At 40.1% G+C, this 22,826-nt stretch overlaps 1 protein-coding gene across 1 annotated transcript in view; it reads right to left on the reverse strand.

Moving 5' to 3' along the window:
- The window catches only part of LOC126468380 (probable Rho GTPase-activating protein CG5521), a 276,527-nt gene that overhangs the window by 139,367 nt on the left and 114,334 nt on the right, over nt 1-22,826 (reverse strand). Inside the window, exons 22-23 of the mRNA XM_050096545.1 lie at nt 20,517-20,672; nt 5,993-6,124 (exon numbers count right to left, since the gene is read on the reverse strand). Of these exons, the coding sequence (XP_049952502.1) occupies nt 5,993-6,124; nt 20,517-20,672 (288 nt within the window). The remainder of the gene's footprint in view (nt 1-5,992; nt 6,125-20,516; nt 20,673-22,826) is intronic.

A 22,826-nucleotide genomic window follows, 5' to 3' on the forward strand; every position in this document is an offset into this window, starting at 1 on the left:
TGTTAGCTGACTTTCCTGGGATATCTACATTACACTGATACTCCACAACTCACCTTATTGGACATGGCGGAAGGCACCCTGTACCACTACAAGTTAATTCTTTTCCTGTTCCACTCGCAAATGAACAAGGGAAAAATGACTGTCTAAATGCCCCCATATGAGCCCCAATTTCTCGTATCTTGTCATCGTGGTCCATACGCGCAACCTATGTTGGAGGCAACAGAATCGTTCTGCAGTCAGCTTCAAATGCCAGTTCTCAATAGTGTTCCTCGAAAAGAATATTGCCTTCTCTCGAGGGATTCCCATTTAAGTTTTCTTGGCGTCTCCATAACACTTGCATGTTGTTTGAACCTATCAGTAACAAATTTAGCAACCCCACCTCTGAATTGTTTCAATGTCTTCCTTTAATCCGACATGGTATGGATCCCAAATACTCGAGCATTACTCAAGAATAGGTCACATCCTATATCAAGCCTCCTTTACAGATGAACCACACTCTCCTACAATTCTCTCAGTAAACGGAAGTCGATCATTGACCTTTCCTATCACAGTCCTCACATACTCGTTCCATTCCATATTGCTTTGCAATGTTACACCCAGATATTTAAACGACTGTGTCAAGCAGGGACACTAGTAATACTGTATCCAAACATTATGGGTTTGTTCTTCCTACCCATCCACATTAATTTATGTTTTTGAACATTTATAGTTAGCTGCCATTCACCACAACAACTAGAAACTTTGTCTAAGTCATCTTGTATGCTCCAACAGTAACTGAACTTTGGCACCTTACTGTTTACCACAGTATCATCACCAAACAACTGCACATTGCTGCATGCCCTGTCTGCCAAATGATTTATGTACATAGAAAATAATAGTGGTCCTATCACACTTCCCTGGGTCACTCCTTACAATTCCCTTGCCTCTGATGAACACTTGCCATCAAGGACAACATACTGCATTCTATAACTTAACACTTGGCTCGGCGCCGGCAGTGCTAAGTGAGATTACTTGGCTTGTCGGCAACCGCTTGCCACCTTTCCGTTGATGACAAGCTTCAAACACATTAACTTTTGAGTGCTTTAATTTTCCAGAAATCCTCTATTTTGCCATATCGTTCCACAAACTCGAATTTTCTATTCAAGTAACTTCTCTGCAAGCTCTACACTGTTATAGTAATTATCCATGCAGATGTGATGCCACTTTCCATCAGAAGGTGTCAATAGTTCCATCACTGTTTTTGCTAAAGGCTGTCCAGCACCAGAATATATCTTGAATGAGAAAATGTACCCCGTACTCGAATCACACAGCATCTGAATGAGTATGCTGTATTTCGTAATTTTTCGACGGATTATAAACTTTAAAATTTAACCATCCATGCCACAGGATCATTCCTTCACCAATTGAGATGTTTTGATTTACATTAAATGTTTCTTTAAACTTTTTGGAAAAATAATCAATTACAGATTGCACTTCAACAAGCCGGTCGGATTTATCCGGTTTATTGTTGCTGTCAGAAAAATGTAAAAATGATAATATTTGTCTGAATTGGTTGCGAGACATAGTGTAGCGAAATATCGGTGTGTCTATCAATGGATTCGTTGACCAATAATCATCGCTCCTTGCTTTTTTTACAGTTCCCATAAGGATAGCGAGCCCAAACCATTTTCTGAGTTTGGGTCCCATAATGTCAACAAATGCGGCATTTTTTAAATCCAGTTTCCTTCTATTGCAATTTTGACTGTAGTATCTGTTGTTTTAGTTGCTAATATATTCAAATAGCTCGTTCCCAATATATAATTGTACAATATCCTCAACCTAGGTATCCTTCAAATTTATTATTGGTCCTCAGTAGATCAAAGTCTGACCACTGTGCACTGTCTTCTTCCTATGATTCAGCTGAATCAGTTGGCAACCGTAGTGTTCGTCAAAATTCTTCTTGGACGTATTTCACTCTCTTCCTATGATTCTGCTTCACTTTCATTTTTTTGACATCCAATGTCTTCTTTCCAATCGGTCAAGTCGTCTTGAACATCAGACAAGATGTCCGCGCATTTATGGTAAATAATCCTAGTGTCTCTTTCGTCCACCAACAAAACACTTGTTGACGTGTGTAACTTACTGTTACCTAAACAAAATACCAGCAGAATGCAAAACATACTAACTGCTGTTGCCAGCCACTGCGTGATACTATGCTCACGACACCACTCTGGTGTCGCTGGCCACTCAGCGATGCTATGCAGACGACACCACTGTGGCATCAGCGGCCGTTGCCCGCTATTTCGTGCATGACACCACTGTGGTGTCGCCAGATGGCATAGTGTTAAGTAGTCTTCGAGCAACTCATGTATCTGTGAATCTATTCCGTATGTGCAGACCTTCTTTAACAGCCAGCAATGGGGCACCGTAGCAAAAGCTTTCTGGAAATCTCGAAATATGCAATCTGCTTGTTGCCCTTCATCCATATTTCGATTTGTATCGTTTGAGAAAAGGGCAAGCTGAATTTTGTGTGAGCGATGTTTTCTCAAAACATGCTGATTCATGGACATAAGCTTCTCAATCTCAAGAAAATTTATTATATTCGAGATTAGAACATGTTCAAGCATTCTGTGGCAAACCAGTGTTAGGGATATTACTCTGTCATTTTGCAGATCCGTTCTTTTGCCCTTCTTATACACAGTAGTCAGCTGTGCTTTTTTCCAGTCGCTTGAGACTTTGTGGTGGGTGAGGGATTCACAATAAATCCAAGTTAAGCAAGGGGCCAATGCCATTGAGTACTCTTTGAAACTGGAATTTCATCTGGACCTGTTGAATTATTTGTTTTCAACTCCTTCAGTTGTTTCTCTACACCAGGTACGCTCATTACTATGTTGTCCATACGGGAATCGATTTGATGGTCAATCACAATATGTTTCTATGATTATACTGCCTGAACGAGAAATTTAAAACTTTGGCTTTCATTTTGCTATATTCAACTGCCATTCAGACTGGTCAACAAGCCATAGACCCACTTAGCGATTTTACATAGGACCAGAATTTTCTCGGGTTCCCTGCCAGATCTTTTGTTTAGGTATGACGGTGGTAGTAGTTGTATCCTTCACGCGTAATCCCTTTCACTGATACATAAATCTCAACTAACCTTTGCTTATCATCATTTGAGCATCCCCTTTTGACCGGGAGTGCAACAACATCTGCGTCTTCAGCAGTTTCAAATCTTGTTATTAAACCATGGTAGGTATCTCCAGTCTTAATCCACTTACTGAGCATATATTTCCCCAGACCAAGAGTTAAAATCTGCTTAAACTTTTCCCATGATTCGTTTACATCCATCTTGCTGGAACTAAGTGTGACCAGATCAGTGTCTAACTAATATCCTAACAACTGCTTGTCTGCTCTCTTCTAGCCTTCTTAATTATTTTACATCTATCTTCAAGAGTCTGCCAGTTCAGTTCCTTCAGCATCTCAGGAATGCTCTCCCATGGGTCAAACAAACCTGCGACCATTCATTCTGCCTTCTCTGTATATGTTCAATATCACGTTAGCCTTATCTGGTACGGGTCCCACACACTTCAGTAATATTCTAGACCTGGTCACCGAAGTGTTTAGTAAGCAATCACCTTTGTAAACTGATCGCACTCCCCCAGGATTCTACCAATAAATCAAAGTCTGCCACCTGCTTGACCCACAATGGAGCCTATGTGATCATCCCATTTCACATCCCTACAAGCTGTTACACCTAGTTATTTGCATGAAGTGGCTGATTCTAACTGTGACTCACTGATATTACAGTGATAGTATACTATTTTTTTTTATTTTGGGAAGAGTGTAATTTTATGTTTTTGAACATTTAAGGCAAGTTGCCAATCTTTAAACCACTTTGAAATCTTATCAACACCTGACAATATTTATGCAGCTTCTCTGAGACAGTACTTCCTTATAGATAACTGCATCATCTGCAGAAAGTCTGAGGTGGTTGTTAATATTGTCTGTAAGGTCAATAATGTACAACATAAACAACAAGGGTCCCTACACACTTCCCTTGGGCACACCTGAAGTTACTTCTACATCTGACAATGACTCTCCATCCAAGGTAACATGCTATATCGTCCCCACCAAAAAGTCCGTAATCCTGTTGCAAATTTCACTTGATACCCATATGATTGAACTTTTGACAATAAGCATAGGTGTGGTACTGAGTCGAATGCTTTTCTGAAATCAAGAAGTACTGCAGCTATCTGACTGCCTCAATCCAAATCTTTCAGTACGTTGTGCGAGATGTATGTATAGTGGCTTGCTCTGAAAAAGAACAAAAGTTTATAAGCCGGGTTATAATGTCCCAGTTGCTCTTCATGAGCATATATACTGCTCACTGTCTCCATCACATGATGAATTGGTATCTTTACCAACATTGCAGCCGGTATTCACACTTATTAAGAGCAACAATTACATTGTGATTGAAGGTACAAGAATCGTGCAGTATGAAATATGCTATGACCTTACAATCATTAGCAGTCAAGTGACTTTCCGAGTAGTGTCACCTAAGACTTTCTGCAGATGATGCAGTTATTCCAAGCTGTTGACACATCATAATGCCAACACTGACCAGAGGATTCAAAGCTAACTATAGGCACATTAACAACTTACCAATGTCTACATAAGAGCTCAATGAATCAGGCTAATTTCTGAGATGTAAGATGACAATGTGTGAGCTGTTTTCCTTATATTATCTGAGAACAGAGGCTTTTCCTCACACCAATGTTGACTGATGACAAGCCACTCAAACAAACCTTTCCTAAAATCACCTTGGCCACTAATATAAACTTCATCCCGATGTGTAAAAATGAATATATACACAACTGATTACAATAATCTCTCAGAACTCTAACTCTGAAATGGAGTGCATGTTCCAAGGAAAAAGAGATAAATGACTGAAACAAAACTGAAATATTATCAAACTCCACCAATTTGTAGCTGAAATTATCTTCAAATTCTACTCTACCTCCTTCATCACTAATTTTATAGAACTATCTCTAATGTATATCAACATCTACTATTACATAAAATTTATTTTAAATTTGGTAATGGAAAGTTCTGGTACGAAATAACAATTCAGGAGGAGAGGGAACAAACTCACCAAATAGTATACGCATCAACTCATCAAAAGGCACACACAGACAAGACAGAAAACTTTACTACTTTTTGGATGAATCTCTTTTTGGATGAATCTCTTTTTCAACCAGAGCACACACACTCAGATGAGGGACTGTGTTGAGTGGAGTGGGTAAGGGGAGAAAGGAGGCAGGGAGTGGGGGAGAGGATTGAGACAGGGTGGCTGATGGCAGGTGTACAGGTTACAAATGTGCGAGGGACAGGCAGGAGGTGCACAAAATAAGAATGTGAAATGAGTGCCAGTGAATTAGTGTACCACAAAATCGGAATTGGGGGGAGGGGGGGGGGGGGGAATGAAGCGGAGGATTTAGAATTGAGGGGGGGTGGTTTAGTGCATAATTAGACAAGTTAAATATTGTATGACAGGGGACTAGCAAAGACTGAGCCCTGGAGGATTATGAAAATGAAGGATATGTTGCAAGGACAACTTTAATGTATGTAGTTCAGAGATGGGAATGTGGCACATTACCACATGATGTCTACATTGTAGCTATTAGCTACCCTTCCCCAACTCTTCCCTTTGGACCCTGCCGCTTTCCTCCCCTTGCCCACTCCACCCAACACAATTACCCAACCCAGTCAAGGTGCACAGCTGCAGCTCTGGCACAGTGTATTCAACTGCAGAAGTGTGTGCGCTTATTTTAAACTGACAAATGATCAGGAGTTGCTGTTTATTTTAATAATTACGTAGTTATACATGTGTTTCATATTTCTGTCCTAATGATTCCACACCTTTCCATAACTCCTTTTTAACAATCTCTCAATACAGCAATATGAGAAATACAGTGGCTACATACCTATTTCTAGATGTAAAAATACTTACAGTTGCTATATCATTCGAAGATAAAACAGTATTGGCTGCATGAATAAAGTCATACATTAGCAGTGAATAGCCTGGTAACATCAGTGAAAAGAAACGAGGTCCGCAATATTGCACTATTGTGTTGACAACAGCCTGCAAGGAAAGAGACATGCTTAAGTATAATTTCACATATACTTACTAATTGTTAAAATAAAATATCGAAAAACCAATTAATAGTACACAACTGGAGAGGGTACCTTTTGGAATCAGGAAAATAAGAAGAGATAAAGGGTAGAGGGTCAACAGTCTGTAAACAGGTTATCAGAGACAGAATGGAAGCTCAGATCAGAAAGAAGGCAGAAGGAAATCAATTGTGTCCATCTGAAAAGGAAACATAATTGTGGTACTTGCTTTAATTTATACAAGGAAAGTGGCTTTTCACTAGCGGCTTCCATATCACATATTTTACACACAAGTCTGATTTTTTGCTGTTGTACACCATCTGACACCACAGAGGATGTTGAATGTATCTGAATACCAATTCAGCCAAGCGGTATGCTCTTTGCTCTGTGCACACATTGACAAATGTATCACCAAATTCTCACAACCCAGTTGACACACTGAGCACTACAAATAATAGACAAATTGCACGTCATAATTTTAAAGCATTCCAAGACGACAAAATACGGGAATGAAATATCAACAGATAATTTTAGGACTTTTTTTTGTCACCCCCTTCTCATCCCCATCTCTATGAGTAGAACAATAACTTACACCCACAGTACTTCAATCTGCCTCCTCACACATGCCCACTACCATTGTCCATCCTCAGCATGCCCACTACCCCTCTCATCTCCCACCTGTCTCCTAAACCTTTCCCTTCCTCTCCTCACTTTTATGTACTTCTCCTCCTCCTCCTTCCTCCCCTCTCTCTGTCCATCTCCTATGTCACTCCATTTCAATACATCCCCATCCCTAAGGAAGGCAGGAGGTTCTTACCCTCATAGTGATCCTTTTCCAACAACAAGTGGTATGTGAACTAAGTTTGGTTGAAATTGGCCCAGTGGTTTACAAGGAAATACATTCATACATCCATTTATTATATAAATACATAGATTACAGAAACTCAATGTCTGGACATTCAGACAAGGATTCAGACCATACTTCTCTCAAATGTAAATAGACTGCCTTAATGACTGCATTGCCTCATTTCTTTTTCAGGATACTAATAATGTTAATTGTAATACTTCTTATTCATTACTCACTATATCAGTTTCAAGTAGGGGAAAAATTGAAGTTTTTTAATGGTAATATTGTAATGAGACGAAGATTAACACCGCAAATAACTCTGTGAGTAGTTAACCATGAAGTAACCTAATTTCAGCCACATTATGTTCACAAATGAACCTTCAGTGATTTATGAACACATTTGAAAACTCACTTTTAAGTGAAAATTAATTCAGAGCTTGAAATATGTGATTATAAGGATTAAAACATTACGGTTAAAGATTTAAATCTCATTATTAAATTAAGCACACTGAAGATCGGGACATCAACTTTAACATAGCCACTTTTAAGCTCAGCAATAATATATTCCAGCTTTCTTAATAGTGAGCAAGGGGTACCTAAAAATATGTCTAAAATTAAAATCTTGAAAGTAAAAACATGAAGCAATAAACTAGGATGGAAACCAAACAGTTAGGGCAAAGTTATACTACACATTGCTTTACACAAAACACCTTTTTCTATTCTTGGTTTGTTTTCTTCAATCATGGTTACTCTTTCTTTCATTTTTTTGACCATATAGTTTGAATAATGACGGTAAAATTTCTTTCTCGACTATAAGCTACAAAATCAGTTATTACTTTTCCCCCCTCACTTTTTAATATGCGACATATCTATCACCAACAAACACAAGCTAATCATGTCACACAACCCACAAAAAACTGTAATGCTCCTTTTTTTTCAATACACACCAGCTAAAAGCCACATTTAAGTAGACAAATTAACTTTTTGCTTTCTCTAATGCTCCATGTATTCAATTTTCTTCTTTCCCCTCTTCTGTTGTCCATTTTCTTCTCTGCCTTGATGGAAACATTTTGTCTTAGACAGTTCCCACTTATTATTTTTCTTTTGTATTTGGTTTTGTCTTCTATTTCTTGTCTCTTTAAGCAAATTTATTATACATTTTCATGCACTCTCATAGGCCACATTGTAGGGAAGCAGCATACTCATGCCTTATAAAATTCACATCAGTCTTTCCAGTGTGTGCCAGCCAGTCCGCTGTAACTAGCTCTGACATCATAAATGTTGCGCAATACTTTAAAAATCAAGTAAATAACCTGAAACGTTTCTAGCATGTCAGGTGTAATACAAAATCAATATGTGTTGGATATCAGTTCAATAACTTTAACCATTTTCGAAATTTGGATGTTTTTCTGTAAAAATCATTGGCGCAACAGAAAAGAGCTAGAAACTTAAAAATTTATATTTAGATTCCTTTTGCATAATAATTTAGTAGAAACAGTATTCTGGATCTCACAAATTAAAATTTTAGTTGAAATTCAGGATTTTCTGGTTTTTGTCTTAGAAATTAAGGAAGCAAGATAGATTAAGTAGGCGAATAAATAAAGCTAGGATGTTTAAATTTAAGTAGAAGGGAGATCCGCTATAATCATAAAAATGTGAGAAGTTTCAACAGAATAACTATAAAACTATAGCAATAGCGTATCTCCAAAGGGCAAGTTCAGAGCTCGTCTACTGCGTGTAGTGTAATTAAATTAATTCTCTCGCCCAAAATATTTGACTTAACCACGTCAGACTGTTATTATGATTACTTACTTGTGTGCTGACTGCACAATTAAATTGAAAGCTTCATCGGCCATCAGCAAAGGAAGCAATGATTTATTCGATAATTTAAAGTGGTGCATTACTAGCCCAGCGGCTAGTCGGGAGAGCAGATTTGATCAGGCGTTCCCTTAGCCGTCCGCACCGCGGCTTTATATGTAAGAACGCTGCACGAGAAGAAAAAGGCCCCAGTTCTCTCCAGACGCTGACTAGCGCACCACCTGTGCCGGGAGTCGCGTCACGTCGGTATCGTTGATATAAACAGTCTCAGATGCAGTAATAAGTTACTCGGGATACGCGTAACCATAAAATCGTTTTCGAGTGAAGTGTTAATTTTGGGATGACGTTAATGATCTATCTTTAGTTTGCGTATGTCGTATTTTCACATGCCGCCGCAGGACAGACATTCTACCATTATTAGCGTGGCGTTTGATGAACATTATCATCAAATTATGGTGAGCATTCACTTAAACATTTAATTTGAACAGCTATAGTTGCATCAGCGCATTAGACTCTGAACTGCTCTGGTAGTTGGATTGTGTGGATTCTTTTTGGTCTGTGACTTTCAGAATATAGTGAACATTTTAGAGAGAATGGTTTTTGATTATGAATCCCAGACGATCTCCTAATTCCTCAGAGCTATAAGCTGTAGCTATAAATGTATTTCTCAGATGGAGTGGGCACTAGGAATTCTAATTACAGGCTTCACATTTTGCTAATCACTTTCTGGTTGCCAATATTGTAGTTAGAGAGCCAGTGTTGAGAACGGCAAACAACAGCATTAAATAAATAATAGGAACATTAACAATTATTCCACCCGCTGCCCCACAACATGTGTTTACCATTTAATTTCTTCAAAATGTTTTACAATATTTCTAATTTCAACTATAATTTTTTCACACTTTTGTATTCTTCTGTGTCATTCCAAAATTTATGTTTTTCTTCCCCTTGTTCTATTTTTAAAATATTGTTCACGTCTTTTCGCACAAACAGGAAATATTGAAGGATACAAAGAAGCTCAGCATGTATGTGCACAGGTTTGTTCATTTCACAGTAGGGTGTCACAGAAATTCTGGAGAACCTGAATATGCAGATACTTGAAGATACTTGCCAATTATCCTGTGAAAGCCTAGTTACAAAGTCTTAGGAAACAGTATTAAGTGAAGAATCTAGGAATAAACTACAGCTCGCAGTTTAACACCCACAGCAGAGACCAGATGCATGAGGGCCTTTAAACAGCTGTTTGTACATTAGGAGTTTAAAATAGTGATGTATTGTGCTTGTGTGGATTCTGTAATGTATGTTAACCGTTTGTACATTAGGAGTTTAAAATAGTGATGTATTGTGCTTGTGTGGATTCTGTAATGTATGTTAACCAGTAGACCAAGATCTGCTTTGGACTGCTCAAGCGCAACTGATCTCCATCGATACCCTCACTTCTGCACACTGTTACAAAGGGTATATTGCACACAGTACGTGCAACATCAGCAGGAGCTAATAAAATTGCCAGGGTTGTCACTAGGTTCCTAACCCATAATAGACAAGGTTAAGTCAGGATAAGCTTGCGTTTTACTACCAGGGAAATTTGTGTGTTGTTCTGATATTTCTATGCTTTGTATTGAGAATTTTTATCCGTTTTTGTGTTAGATCTACACTGTCTGACAGACTTGCTACATCATCGGGAAATACTAAACAGTCAATTTTGAGATTATCCCTTTTCCGCCCAATTGCCGCTGGCATTTTCTGATCCTTCTTTTCAAGCACACAAATTAAGAAGGTTTGGTGATAACCTAACACTTAGTTTAACTCTGTAACAATCACAAATAGATCTCATACAACTTTTTTTATTTTTCAATGTAGTCTCATTGCAGATTAATGCACTTGGTCCAATGATGTTCCAGTGCCTTGATCCAATCTCGAAAATGAGGTTCCTCCAGGCCTGCAAAATAGTTGTCAACTCCGGCTATCAATTCTCCGTTTGAAGTGAATCTTTGTCCACAAAGAAAAAAATTTCAGTTTTGGGAAGAGACGGAAGTTTGACATAGCCATATCAGGTGAATAAGGCCACTGTGGCAACAATTCATACCTTAGTTCATGTATTTTTGCCATGGAAACAGCACATGTGTGCAAGCAAGCGTTGTCTTGATGGAAGATGGCTTTCTTCCTTGCTAAACCTGGCCTTTTATTGTGTATATTTTGTTGCAGTTTGTCCAGGAGGTTAGCATAGTATTCTCCAGTAATTGTTTGCCCAGTGGGTAGATAATCTACAAACAGAATCCCCTTTGCATCCCAGAACACTGATGCCATGATCTTACCCACTGAAGGAATTGTCTTTGCTTTCTTTGGTGGTGGAGAATCAGCATGTTTCCACTGATTTGACTGTTTTGTCTCTGGGATATAGTAGTGCACCCAAGTTTCATCTGTGGTTACAAACTGGTGCAAAAAGCCTTGTTTGTTTCTCCTAAAATGCACCAAACATTGTTCCAATATGTCCATTCTCATGCGTTTTTGTCCAGCTTCAAGAGTCGCGGCACCAATTTTGCAGATAATTTTTTTCATTTCCAATTCTTCAGTTAAAATGTGATATACCCTTCCAGATGACATCTGGCAAGTGTGAGCAATTTCACGCACTTTCAAATAGTGATCCTCCATGAACATTTTGTGCACTTTTCCGTCATCTAAGCTCTCCCGACCAAATTTAAGTTCATTTGTCCACTTGGCAACAGTTGAATATGAAGGAGCAGAGTCCCTCAGTGTGTTATGGAAATCAGCATGAATGCTCTTTGCTTTTATACCTTTCTTTACGAAGAATTTAATCACTGCTTGAATCGCAATTTTTTCCATCTTTGCAAATCACTGTGCAAGAACAACAACAGAACCACATGACCACCATAAATCTCTTCAAAGAGCACTGATGTGACACGTGTTTACAAGCAACAGTCCAAAGAATATCATGTGAACAACTCTTGTTGTGCTAGTGCTGATCTCTTGTAGTGACCCTGAGAACTTTTCAAGCCACCCCTGTATTTTATTTTAGATCTGTACTGAATACTTTTCTTGCAAGAGCTCCTGTATTTACTTATCTATGCCAATATATACCAGAATCCCAAACCGAGTCAGTCTGTCTATTAAGTTCTAAACTTTTTAAAACATACAACTGTGCACAAGTAGTCTTTAATTCGTGCATCACATTAACTTCAGATTATTGATTTATGGCGCACAGTACCTACCCCCCTCTGATATTCTTCAAATTCTGCATCCAGCTCCTGTTCTTATGGGAAGTGAAAAATTTTTATCTTACATGAATTAAGAAAACGATTACAGTTGATGACTATTTTGTTAACTTTTTGTGTAGCAGATAGTTTAGTCTTATTTTTCAGTCATTTCATAAGTTCCCTTCATCTCAGATTTTTTCATAAGTTTACCAAGTGTCAGACATGTTTGTCTTTTAAAAAATTTTAAAATTCCTGATATTATATTAGCTTCTCCTAAGGTCTTAAAATTCACCATGGAATGCAGAATTCTTCCTCATTTAAAGACTGGATTGTTTCTCAGATTACTTAAAGTTCTATAAAGTATAATCTTTCTCTTCGTGACTCACAATTGAGTAATATATCAAAACATTTGGCTAAAATTTTGCAGTTATATGCACTGTTCATTCCCAAGTTGTCTTCATCATTCCTAAAAAGCACAGACCTATAGCTGCAGTTTCTTTCATTTCCTCTTGAATAACTGACAGAAGTTTCTACTCCTGCCTTGCTTTAAGTTCTTAGCAATCAAATCAAATGGAACTGTGTGACCAGTATGGTAGCACGTTCGAATCCTGTCTCGGTCATAGATGTGAGAGATGTCCTTCTCTCTCTCTCTCTCTCTCTCTCTCTCTCTCTCTCGCACACACACACACACACACACACACACACACACACACACGGCATTACTGATAGTTTTGTTTCCTTTTTGTGCTGAAACAGTCCAAATTTTTCTTGCTTTTTTAGAACTAGTACTTAGCAGAAGAATGTTAAACACTTTAAAAGAGATCATAATGTAAATGGATAGATAAAAAGTCTACTCACCAAGCGGCGGCAGGGGAACACACACACAAAAGGATTGCAAGCTTTTGGAGCCAGTAGCTCCTCCTTCTGGCAGAAGAGTTGAATGAGAAGGAGAGGGGTGAAGGAAAAGGACTGGAGAGGTTTAGGGAAAGGGGAACAGTTTAGGAAGTCATACAGAACCCCGGGTCAGGGGAGACTTACTGGACGGGATGAGAAGGAAAGACTGATTGTTGAGACCCTGAGAGCTTAAAGGTGGAAGACAGGGTAATATGCAAGACAGAGATTACTACAAAACCAACCTGTATGAGTTGAAAAGTGAAAAGCTAAGTGCATTGTATACAGCAGCGGTAGGGGAGGGGGTGGGAGTGAAAAATAGACAAGACAGAAAATTAAAGATGTAAACCCACCTGTGAAGTTCTGAGAAACTGAGATAATGCGTGTGGTGAAACAAGCACCGAGTTCATGACTGTCATGTTGTACAGCATGCTCTGCAATAGGATATTGTTGAGTTGCCTGTATACACCCTCCGCCTGTGCCCATTCACCCTGACTGATAACTGTGTGGTAGTCATGCCGATATAAATGGCCGACCAGTGTTTACACAACAGCTGGTATATGAGGTGTCATTTCACAGGTGAATTTCCCTTTGATAGTATATGTTTTGCCTGTTACAGGGCTGGAATAGGTGGTGGTAGGAGGGTGCAAAGGGCAAGTCTTGCAGTGAGGACAGTCGCAGGGGTAGGAGCTATAGAGTAGGGAGATGGATGCATAAAGATCTTAGGGTCTGACAAGGATACTGAGGAGATTGGGAGGGTGATGAAAAGCTATTGTAGGTGTAGTGGCCAAAATCTCAGACAGAATGGATCTCATCAGGGCATGGCTTTAGGAAATCACGGCTTTGTCGAAGTAGGTGATTGATACATTCAAGACCAAGATAATACACGGTGACAAGTGGTGTGCTCCAATGTTTTTTGGAGAGATCCGCAGTACTAGGATTCGATGTGATGACCCAGGAAAGCTGCTTTTGAACTAGGTTGTTGGGATAATTACATCCAGTGCAGGCTAAAGTGAGAGAGGTGGTGTATTGTTGTAAAGAGTCTGCATCCGAACAAATATGTTTGCATCGAATGCCAAGGCTATGTGGAAGGGAACGTTTGACATGTAAAGGATGGCAACTGTCAAAATGTAAGTAATATTGTTTGTTAGCAGGTTTTATGTAGACGAAAGTGTGCAGCTGGCCTTCAACAAGGATGAAGTTGACATCAAGGAAAGTGGCATGGGATTTGGAATGGGACCATATGAAATTTAATTGGGAGGAAGTATTTAGATATTCCAGGAATTTTAACAGGTCAGCCTCATCATGAGTCCACACAGCAAAGATGCCATCAATATATCTGAACCAACCCAGGGGCTGAAGGCTTACGGATCCCAGGAATGCCCCCTCCAAGCAACGCATGAAAAGGTTGGTATAGGAAGGAGCCCTCCTGGTTTCCATGGTCGTACCAGCGATCTGTTTATATGTCTGCCCCTCAAAGGTGAAGTAATTGTTGGTAAGTGTAAGTCGATTAATGTGAGCAAGGAGGATGTCATATGCTTAGAATCGTGGGAATCAACTGAGGAAACATTCAGCAGCAGAGAGACCATGTACGTAGGGAATGTTGGTTTAGAGGGAGATGGCATCAATGGACACAAGCAAGGTGTGTGGTGGGAGTGGAACGGGCGTGGATTTCAGACAATCTGGGAAATGGTTAATATCTGTAATATAGGAGGGAAGTCTTTGTACTATGGGTTGCAAGTGTTGATCAACTAAGGCAGATATACGTTCAGTGGGTACTTTGAAGCCAGCAACTACAGGATGCCCAGGATAATTGGGTTTGTGGATCTTAGGAAGAAGGTAAAAGGTAGGGGTGCGTGTTCTCAACCTCTTGTCCAAAGCACTCCCCCCCCTTCCCCGTATTATCTGTATTATCTCACTTTGGTGAAGGGCCTACTTTCATTTATGTGTAATGTCAACTGGAAATATCAATTTGCAACTCAATCCCAGATCTTTTCGAACAGCAAACTTGACATTGAATCCTGCCTTGAACAGCTCCGACCACAATCCTAAGTTGGTCCACCACCACTACCTTAGAATCATCTCTTACAAGCCTTCAAAGAATTCCTCACGGGCAGCATTGCTTCATAACTTTTTGTCAGGTTCCTACAACATGACCATAACCTGTCTCCTGCAGAACTCCATGCTCTATGTTCCCATAAACCTGGTGACTACATCATTATCCTCCCAGCAGACAAAGGATCTACCACTGTGAAACATGACTGACAGGAGTATGTTAATGAAGGACTACATCAGATATCTGACATCTTTACGTACAGCATCTACCATCAAGATCCCATCCCTGTGACGCAAACTGTCCTGCAGTCCCTTCTAAAAACCTCAGACCCCTAACAAGGACTTACGCCTCAATCCATAGAACTTCCTTACCCCACCCAAACCACACACCCCAACCTTTTACCTTCTTCCTAAGATCTACAAATCCAATCATCCTGGCCATCCTGTAATTGCTAGCTTCAAAGCACCCCCGAATGTATATCTGACTTAGTTGATCAACATAGTACATAGACTTCCCTCCTATATTAAAGATACTAACCATTTCTTAGATCATCTAAAATCCGTACTCATCCAACTCGCACCACACACCTTGCTTGTCACCATTCCCTCTATACCAACATCCCTCACATTCATGGTCTCTCTGCTGCTGAACATATCCTTGGTCAACACCCACCTGATTCCAAGCCTATGACATCCTTCTTGCTCATCTTAATCAACATTACACAATTACTTCACCTTTGAGGGGCAGACATACAAACAGATCAGGGGTGCAGCCATGGGAACCAGGATGTGTGCTCCCTATACCAACCTTTTCATGGGTCGCTTGGAGGGGCTTTCCTGGGATCCATAAGCCTTCAGCCTCTGGTTTGGTTCAGATACATTGATGACATCTTTTCTGTATGGACTCATGGTGAGGCCGACCTGTCAAAATTCCTAGAATCTCTAAATACCTCATCACATTTAAATTTTTACATCTACACATCTACATCTACATACATACTCCGCAATCCACCATACGGTGCGTGGCAGAAGGTACCTCATACCACAACTAGCATCTTCTCTCCCTGTTCCACTCCCAAACAGAACGAGGGAAAAATGACTGCCTATATGCCTCCGTACGAGCCCTAATCTCTCTTATCTTATCTTATCTTTGTGGTCTTTCCGTGAAATATAAGTTGGTGGCAGTAAAATTGTACTGCAGTCAGCCTCAAATGCTGGTTCTCTAAATTTCCTCAATAGTGATTCATGAAAAGAATGCCTCCTTTCCTCCAGAGACTCCCACCCAAGTTCCTGAAGCATATCCGTAACACTCGTGTGATGATCAAACCTACCAGTAACAAATCTAGCAGCCCATCTCTGAATTACTTCTATGTCCGCCCTCAATCCGACCTGATAGGGATCCCAAACGCTCGAGCAGTACTCAAGAATAGGTCTTATTAGTGTTTTATAAGCGGTCTCCTTTACAGATGAACCACATCTTCCCAAAATTCTACCAATGAACCGAAGACGACTATCCATCTTCCCCACAACTGCCATTACATGCTTGTCCCACTTCATATCGCTCTGCAATGTTACGCCCAAATATTTAATCGACGTGACTGTGTGAAGCGCTACACTACTAATGGAGTATTCAAACATTACGGGATTCTTTTTCCTATTCATCTGCATTAATTTACATTTATCTATATTTAGATTTAGCTGCCATTCTTGACACCAATCACAAATCCTGTGCAAGTCATCTTGTATCCTCCTACAGTCACTCAACGACGACTCCTTCCCGTACACCACAGCATCATCAGCAAACAGCCACACATTGCTATCCACCCTATCCAAAAGACCATTTATGTAAATAGAAAACAACAGCGGACCTACCACACTTCCATGGGGCACTACAGATGATACCCTCACCTCCGATGAACACTCACCATCGAGGACAATGTACTGGGTTCTGTTACTTAAGAAGTCTTCGAGCCACTCACATATTTGGGAACCAATCCCATATGCTCGTACCTCAGTTAGGAGTCTAAAGTGGGGCACCAAGTCAAACACTTTCCGGAAGTCAAGGAATATGGCATCCGTCGGATACTCTTCATCCATGGTTCGCAAGATATCATGTGAAAAAAGGTTGAGTTGCATTTCGCAGGAGCGATGCTTTCTAAAGCCGTGCTGATGCATGGATAGCAACTTCTCTGTCTCAAGGAAATTCATTATATTCGAACTGAGAATATGTTCGAAAATCCTGCAACAAACCAATGTTAAGGATATTGGCCAGTAATTTTGAGGATCCGTCCTTCTACCCTTCTTATATACAGGCGTCACCTGCGCTTTTTTCCACTCGCTCAGGACTTTACGTTGGGCACGAGATTCGCGATAAATGCAAGCTAAGTAAGGAGCCAATGCAGTAGAGTACTCTCTGTAAAACCGAATTGGAATCCCATCAGGACCTGGCGATTTATTTATTTTCTACCCATTCAGCTGCTTCACAACCCCAGGGATGTCTATCATATGTCCTCTACACAGGAATCTGTATGAGACTCAAATGGCGGTTTGTTTGTATGATCCTCCTGCATGAAAGATTTCTCAAATGCTAAATTTAAAATTTCAGCTTTCATTTTGCTGTCTTCCGCAGGCAGGTCAGACTGATCAGTGAGTGACTGGAGGGGAGCCTTCAACCCGCTTACCGATTTTACGTAAGACCAGAATTTCCTTGGGTTTTCAGCAAGATCTTTTGCTAAGGTATGACAGTGGTAGTGGTTGTATGCTTCGTGCATCGCTCTTTTTACAGCAGCATGAATCTCTAACTAACTTTTGCCTGTCCTCACATTCTCCCGGTCTTTCTTGTACCACAAGTCCAACTGTCTTAGCTTCCTGAGCATTCTCCGAATTGTGCTGTTAAACCACAGTGGGTCTTTTCCACCTGTAACCCACTTTTTCAGCACATACTTCTCCAATACGTGATTTGTGTTTAAAATTTGCCCATAATTCTTCCACATCCATCGTACTGGAAGTAAAGGAAGTCGATTAATTTACTAAGTGGGATGCTAACAACTGCTTATCTGCTCTTTCTAGTAAGAAAGTCCTATTCTGAAGTCCACGCCACTTTCCTTGATGTAGATCTCATCCTCACTGAAGGCCAGCTACACACTTTCATACACTTAGAACCTGCTAACAAACAACAGTACTTACAAAACTTCCTGGCAGATTAAAACTGCGTGCCGGACCGAGACTCAAACTCGGGACCTTTGCCTTTCGCAGGCAAGTGCTCTATCAACTGAGCTACCGAAGCACGACGCCCGCCCCGTCCCCAGAGCTTCAATTCCGCCAGTACCTCGTCTGCTACCTTCCAAACTTCACGGAAGTTCTCCTGCATTCTAGAAACAGTACTTACATTTTGACAGTTGCCACCCTTTCCATGTCAAACGTTCCCTCCCATATAACCTTGGTATTGAAGGCAAACATATTTGTTCAGATGCAGACTCTTTACAGCAATACACCACCTCTCTCACTTTAGCCTTCACTGGCGTAATTATCCCAACAGCCTAGTCCAAAAGCAGATCTCCCGGGTCATCACATCGAATCCTGGTACTGCGGATCTCTCCAAAAAACAACTTCAGAGGACACCACTTGTCGCCCAATATTATCCTGGTCTTGAATGTATCAGGGCATGATTTCCTAAAATCATGCCCTGATGAGATCCATTCTGTTTGGGATTTGGCCCACCACACTTACAGTAGATTTTTGTCGCCCTCCCAATTTCCTCAGTATCCTTGTCATACCTTAAGCTATTTCTGCAGCCATCTCCCTACCCTACAGCTCCTACCGCTGTGACCACCTTCGCTGCAAGACTTGCCCTATGCACCCTCCTACCACCACCTATTCCAGCCCTGTAACTGGCACAACATATACTATCACAGGGAGAGCCACCTGTCCAATGACACCTCATATACCAGCTGTTATTTAAACACTGTTCGGCCATTTATATCGGCATGACTACCAGACAGTTATCAGTCAGGGTGAATGGGCACAGGTGGAGGGTGTATACAGGCAACTCACAATATCCTATTGAAGAGCATGATGTACAACATGACAGTCATGAACTCTGTGCTTGTTTCACCACATGCATCATCTGGATTTCCCCCCCCCCCCCCCCCTCTCCCCTCCTCCTCCCACCTCTGTTATATACAATGCACTTAGCTTTTCAGTCTTATTAACTCATACACAATGTTTTATACGTAATCTCTGTCTTGCATATTACCCTGTCTTCCACCTTTAAGCTCTCAGGGTTTCAAATCTCGTCTAGTGCAGTCCCCAACAATCAATCTTTCCTTTTCATCCTGTTCGTTAAGTCTCCCCTGACCCGAGGTTCTGGGTGACTTTTCTTAACTGTTCCCCTTTCCCTAAACCTTTCCAGTCCTTTTCCTTCACCCCTCTTGTAACGAAGCAACGTTGGCCACTGCTATCCTGTTTTGGTTTTACACTCCTTCAGTAACATAGTTAAGCAATAAACTTTTTTTTTTTTTTCTCTCTTTTCTTCATTTTCACTACCCAGGTTCCGACTACAGATTCTGTGGCCTTCAGCCTCATAGTGCAGAATTCAGAAAATTCCCCTAGTAAAATCTATTATTTCAGTACATTCTAATGTCTATTCTGAAAGTAATAAACTAATTAGTTTTATTGGAAATGCATCCTATTAAAAGTTATGAACAATGACGTATATTGTGCAATACGTATTAAGTAAAATTCGAGTGAGCTAATAGATTAAATTCAGCTATACGACTGCAACCAAAAGAAAGCCTAAATTTTACTGATTCCAGCAAAGTGTTTAAATTAGCCTAAAGTCTATTAGTTAAATAGATATTAAGACTTGAAATCTGTAGCCTGTATGACTTTCAGTGCCAATTGTGACCAAACTACTAAATAATTTCGAGATCTGTTTTGATACTTTTGCTACCTTTAGTTTTCTACATAAAATTACTCCAGTTTCAACTTTGTACATGCATTAATTAAGAATTGAGTAAATTTGAATAAGTAAAAATTATTGTTCAAAAGGCTGCCATGGTTATAAGTCGGGAATTCCCACTGCAGATGCATAAGTTAGTTCTGTGTATTTAAATTGATACAGCTCACTCATGTTATTTAAATAATAAAACCCAATAGTTAACTTCAAAACCAATTAGAAAGGATCATTTTAACCCTGGGAAATTATAAACTATAATATATTAACAGAAATAGTCAAATATTCAAGCACTTGTCTATATAAGGTCCGAGATGGTACAGTTCTCGGTCAGATTCTCATGGAGCGAAAATGCGGCAAGTCGGTGCCGGAATGTGATGTGATAATACTTGAAACAGAATCTTAACTTTTCCAGTCGGTACCAAAAAAGTGTAATTGTATTCGGCTTTGACAATGTAACGCATATTGTGAACATTGTTGAAGACTGGAAGTTTTTGACCTACCTAATGTGATGATTATTAAGTGTAAGACATTTGTAGAAAACTCATTTTAGGCTACTGATTCGACTAGACATAAAACTAACCTGTTCAGTGCCAATAAGTCCATGGTGTAACACCTTATAGAAGTGAGTAACATGATCATGAGGAGCTGGAATGTCTTGGTGAGTCATTGTCATCTGGCATAACAACCTCAAGGCACTCAACTTTCCGCGCGCATAGTTTGCTGGTAATGACAGGGCCTGCATTAAAAAACAGTTGTTATTTGTGTTAACAACAGCATAAGTAACTAAGAAACAAGTAAATAGTTCCAAAACAAATGTAAAACAGAGTTAAAAGGCAAATAATGCTCCATCCAAATTTGCAGCATCAAATGTCAAAATAAAAAGTGATCCAGTATCATATTTTGTCCATGAACCATGGACCTTGCCATTGGTGGGGAGGCTTGCGTGCCTCAGCGATACAGATGGCCGTACCATAGATGCAACCACAACGGAGGGGTATCTGTTGAGAGGCCAGACAAACGTGTGGTTCCTGAAGAGGGGCAGCAGCCTTTTCAGTAGTTGCAGGGGCAACAGTCTGGATGATTGACTGATCTGGCCTTGTAACATTAACCAAAACGGCCTTGCTGTGCTGGTACTGCGAACGGCTGAAAGCAAGGGGAAACTACAGCCGTAATTTTTCCCGAGGACATGCAGCTTTACTGTATGATTAAATGATGATGGCGTCCTCTTGGGTAAAATATTCCGGAGGTAAAATAGTCCCCCATTCTGATCTCCAGGCGGGGACTACTCAAGAGGACGTCCTTATCAGGAGAAAGAAAACTGGCATTCTACGGATCGGAGCGTGGAATGTCAGACCCTTAATCGGGCAGGTAGGTTAGAAAATTTAAAAAGGGAAATGGATAGGTTAAAGTTAGATACAGTGGGAATTAGTGAAGTTCGGTGGCAGGAGGAACAAGACTTTTGGTCAGGTGATTACAGGGTTATAAATACAAAATCAAATAGGGGTAATGCAGGAGTAGGTTTAATAATGAATAAAAAAATAGGAGTGCGGGTAAGCTACTACAAACAGCATAGTGAACACATTATTGTGGCCAAGATAGACACAAAGCCCATGCCTACTACAGTAGTACAAGTTTATATGCCAACTAGCTCTGCAGATGATGAAGAAATTGATGAAATGTATGACGAGATAAAAGAAATTATACAGGTAGTGAAGGGAGACAAAAATTTAATAGTCATGGGTGACTGGAATTCGTCAGTAGGAAAAGGGAGAGAAGGAAACATAGTAGGTGAATATGGATTGGGGGGAAGAAATGATAGATGAAGCCGCCTTGTAGAATTTTGCACAGAGCATAACTTAATCATAGCTAACACTTGGTTCAAGAATCATAAAAGAAGGTTGTATACCTGGAAGAATCCTGGAGATACTAAAAGGTATCAGATAGATTATATAATGGTAAGACAGAGATTTAGGAACCAGGTTTTAAATTGTAAGACATTTCCAGGGGCAGATGTGGATTCTGACCACAATCTATTGGTTATGAACTGCAGATTGAAACTGAAGAAACTGCAAAAAGGTGGGAATTTAAGGAGATGGGACCTGGATAAACTGAAAGAACCAGAGGTTGTAGAGAGTTTGAGGGAGAGCATAAGGGAACAATTGACAGGAATGGGGGAAAGAAATACAGTAGAAGAAGAATGGGTAGCTCTGAGGGATGAAGTAGTGAAGGCAGCAGACGATCAAGTAGGTAAAAAGACGAGGGCTAATAGAAATCCTTGGGTAACAGAAGAAATATTGAATTTAATTGATGAAAGGAGAAAATATAAAAATGCAGTAAATGAAGCAGGCAAAAAGGAATACAAACGTCTCAAAAATGACATCGACAGGAAGTGCAAAATTGCTAAGCAGGGATGGCTAGAGGACAAATGTAAGGATGTAGAGGCTTGTCTCACTAGGTGTAAGATAGATACTGCCTACAGGAAAATTAAAGAGACCTTTGGAGAGAAGAGAACCACTTGTATGAATATCAAGAGCTCAGATGGAAACCCAGTTCTAAGCAAAGAAGGGAAAGCAGAAAGGTAGAAGGAGTATATAGAGGGTTTATACAAGGGCGATGTACTTGAGGACAATATTATGGAAATGGAAGAGGATGTAGATTAAGACGAAATGGGAGATAAGATACTGCGTGAAGAGTTTGACAGAGCACTGAAAGACCTGAGTCGAAACAAGGCCCCGGGAATAGACAACATTCCATTAGAACTACTGATGGCATTGGGAGAGCCAGTCATGACAAAACTCTACCATCTGGTGAGCAAGATGTATGAGACAGGCGAAATACCCGGAGACTTCAAGAAGAATATAATTAATCCAATCCCAAAGAAAGCAGGTGT

This window comes from Schistocerca serialis, chromosome 1, assembly GCF_023864345.2.
Source record: "Schistocerca serialis cubense isolate TAMUIC-IGC-003099 chromosome 1, iqSchSeri2.2, whole genome shotgun sequence".
NCBI lineage: Eukaryota > Metazoa > Arthropoda > Insecta > Orthoptera > Acrididae > Schistocerca > Schistocerca serialis.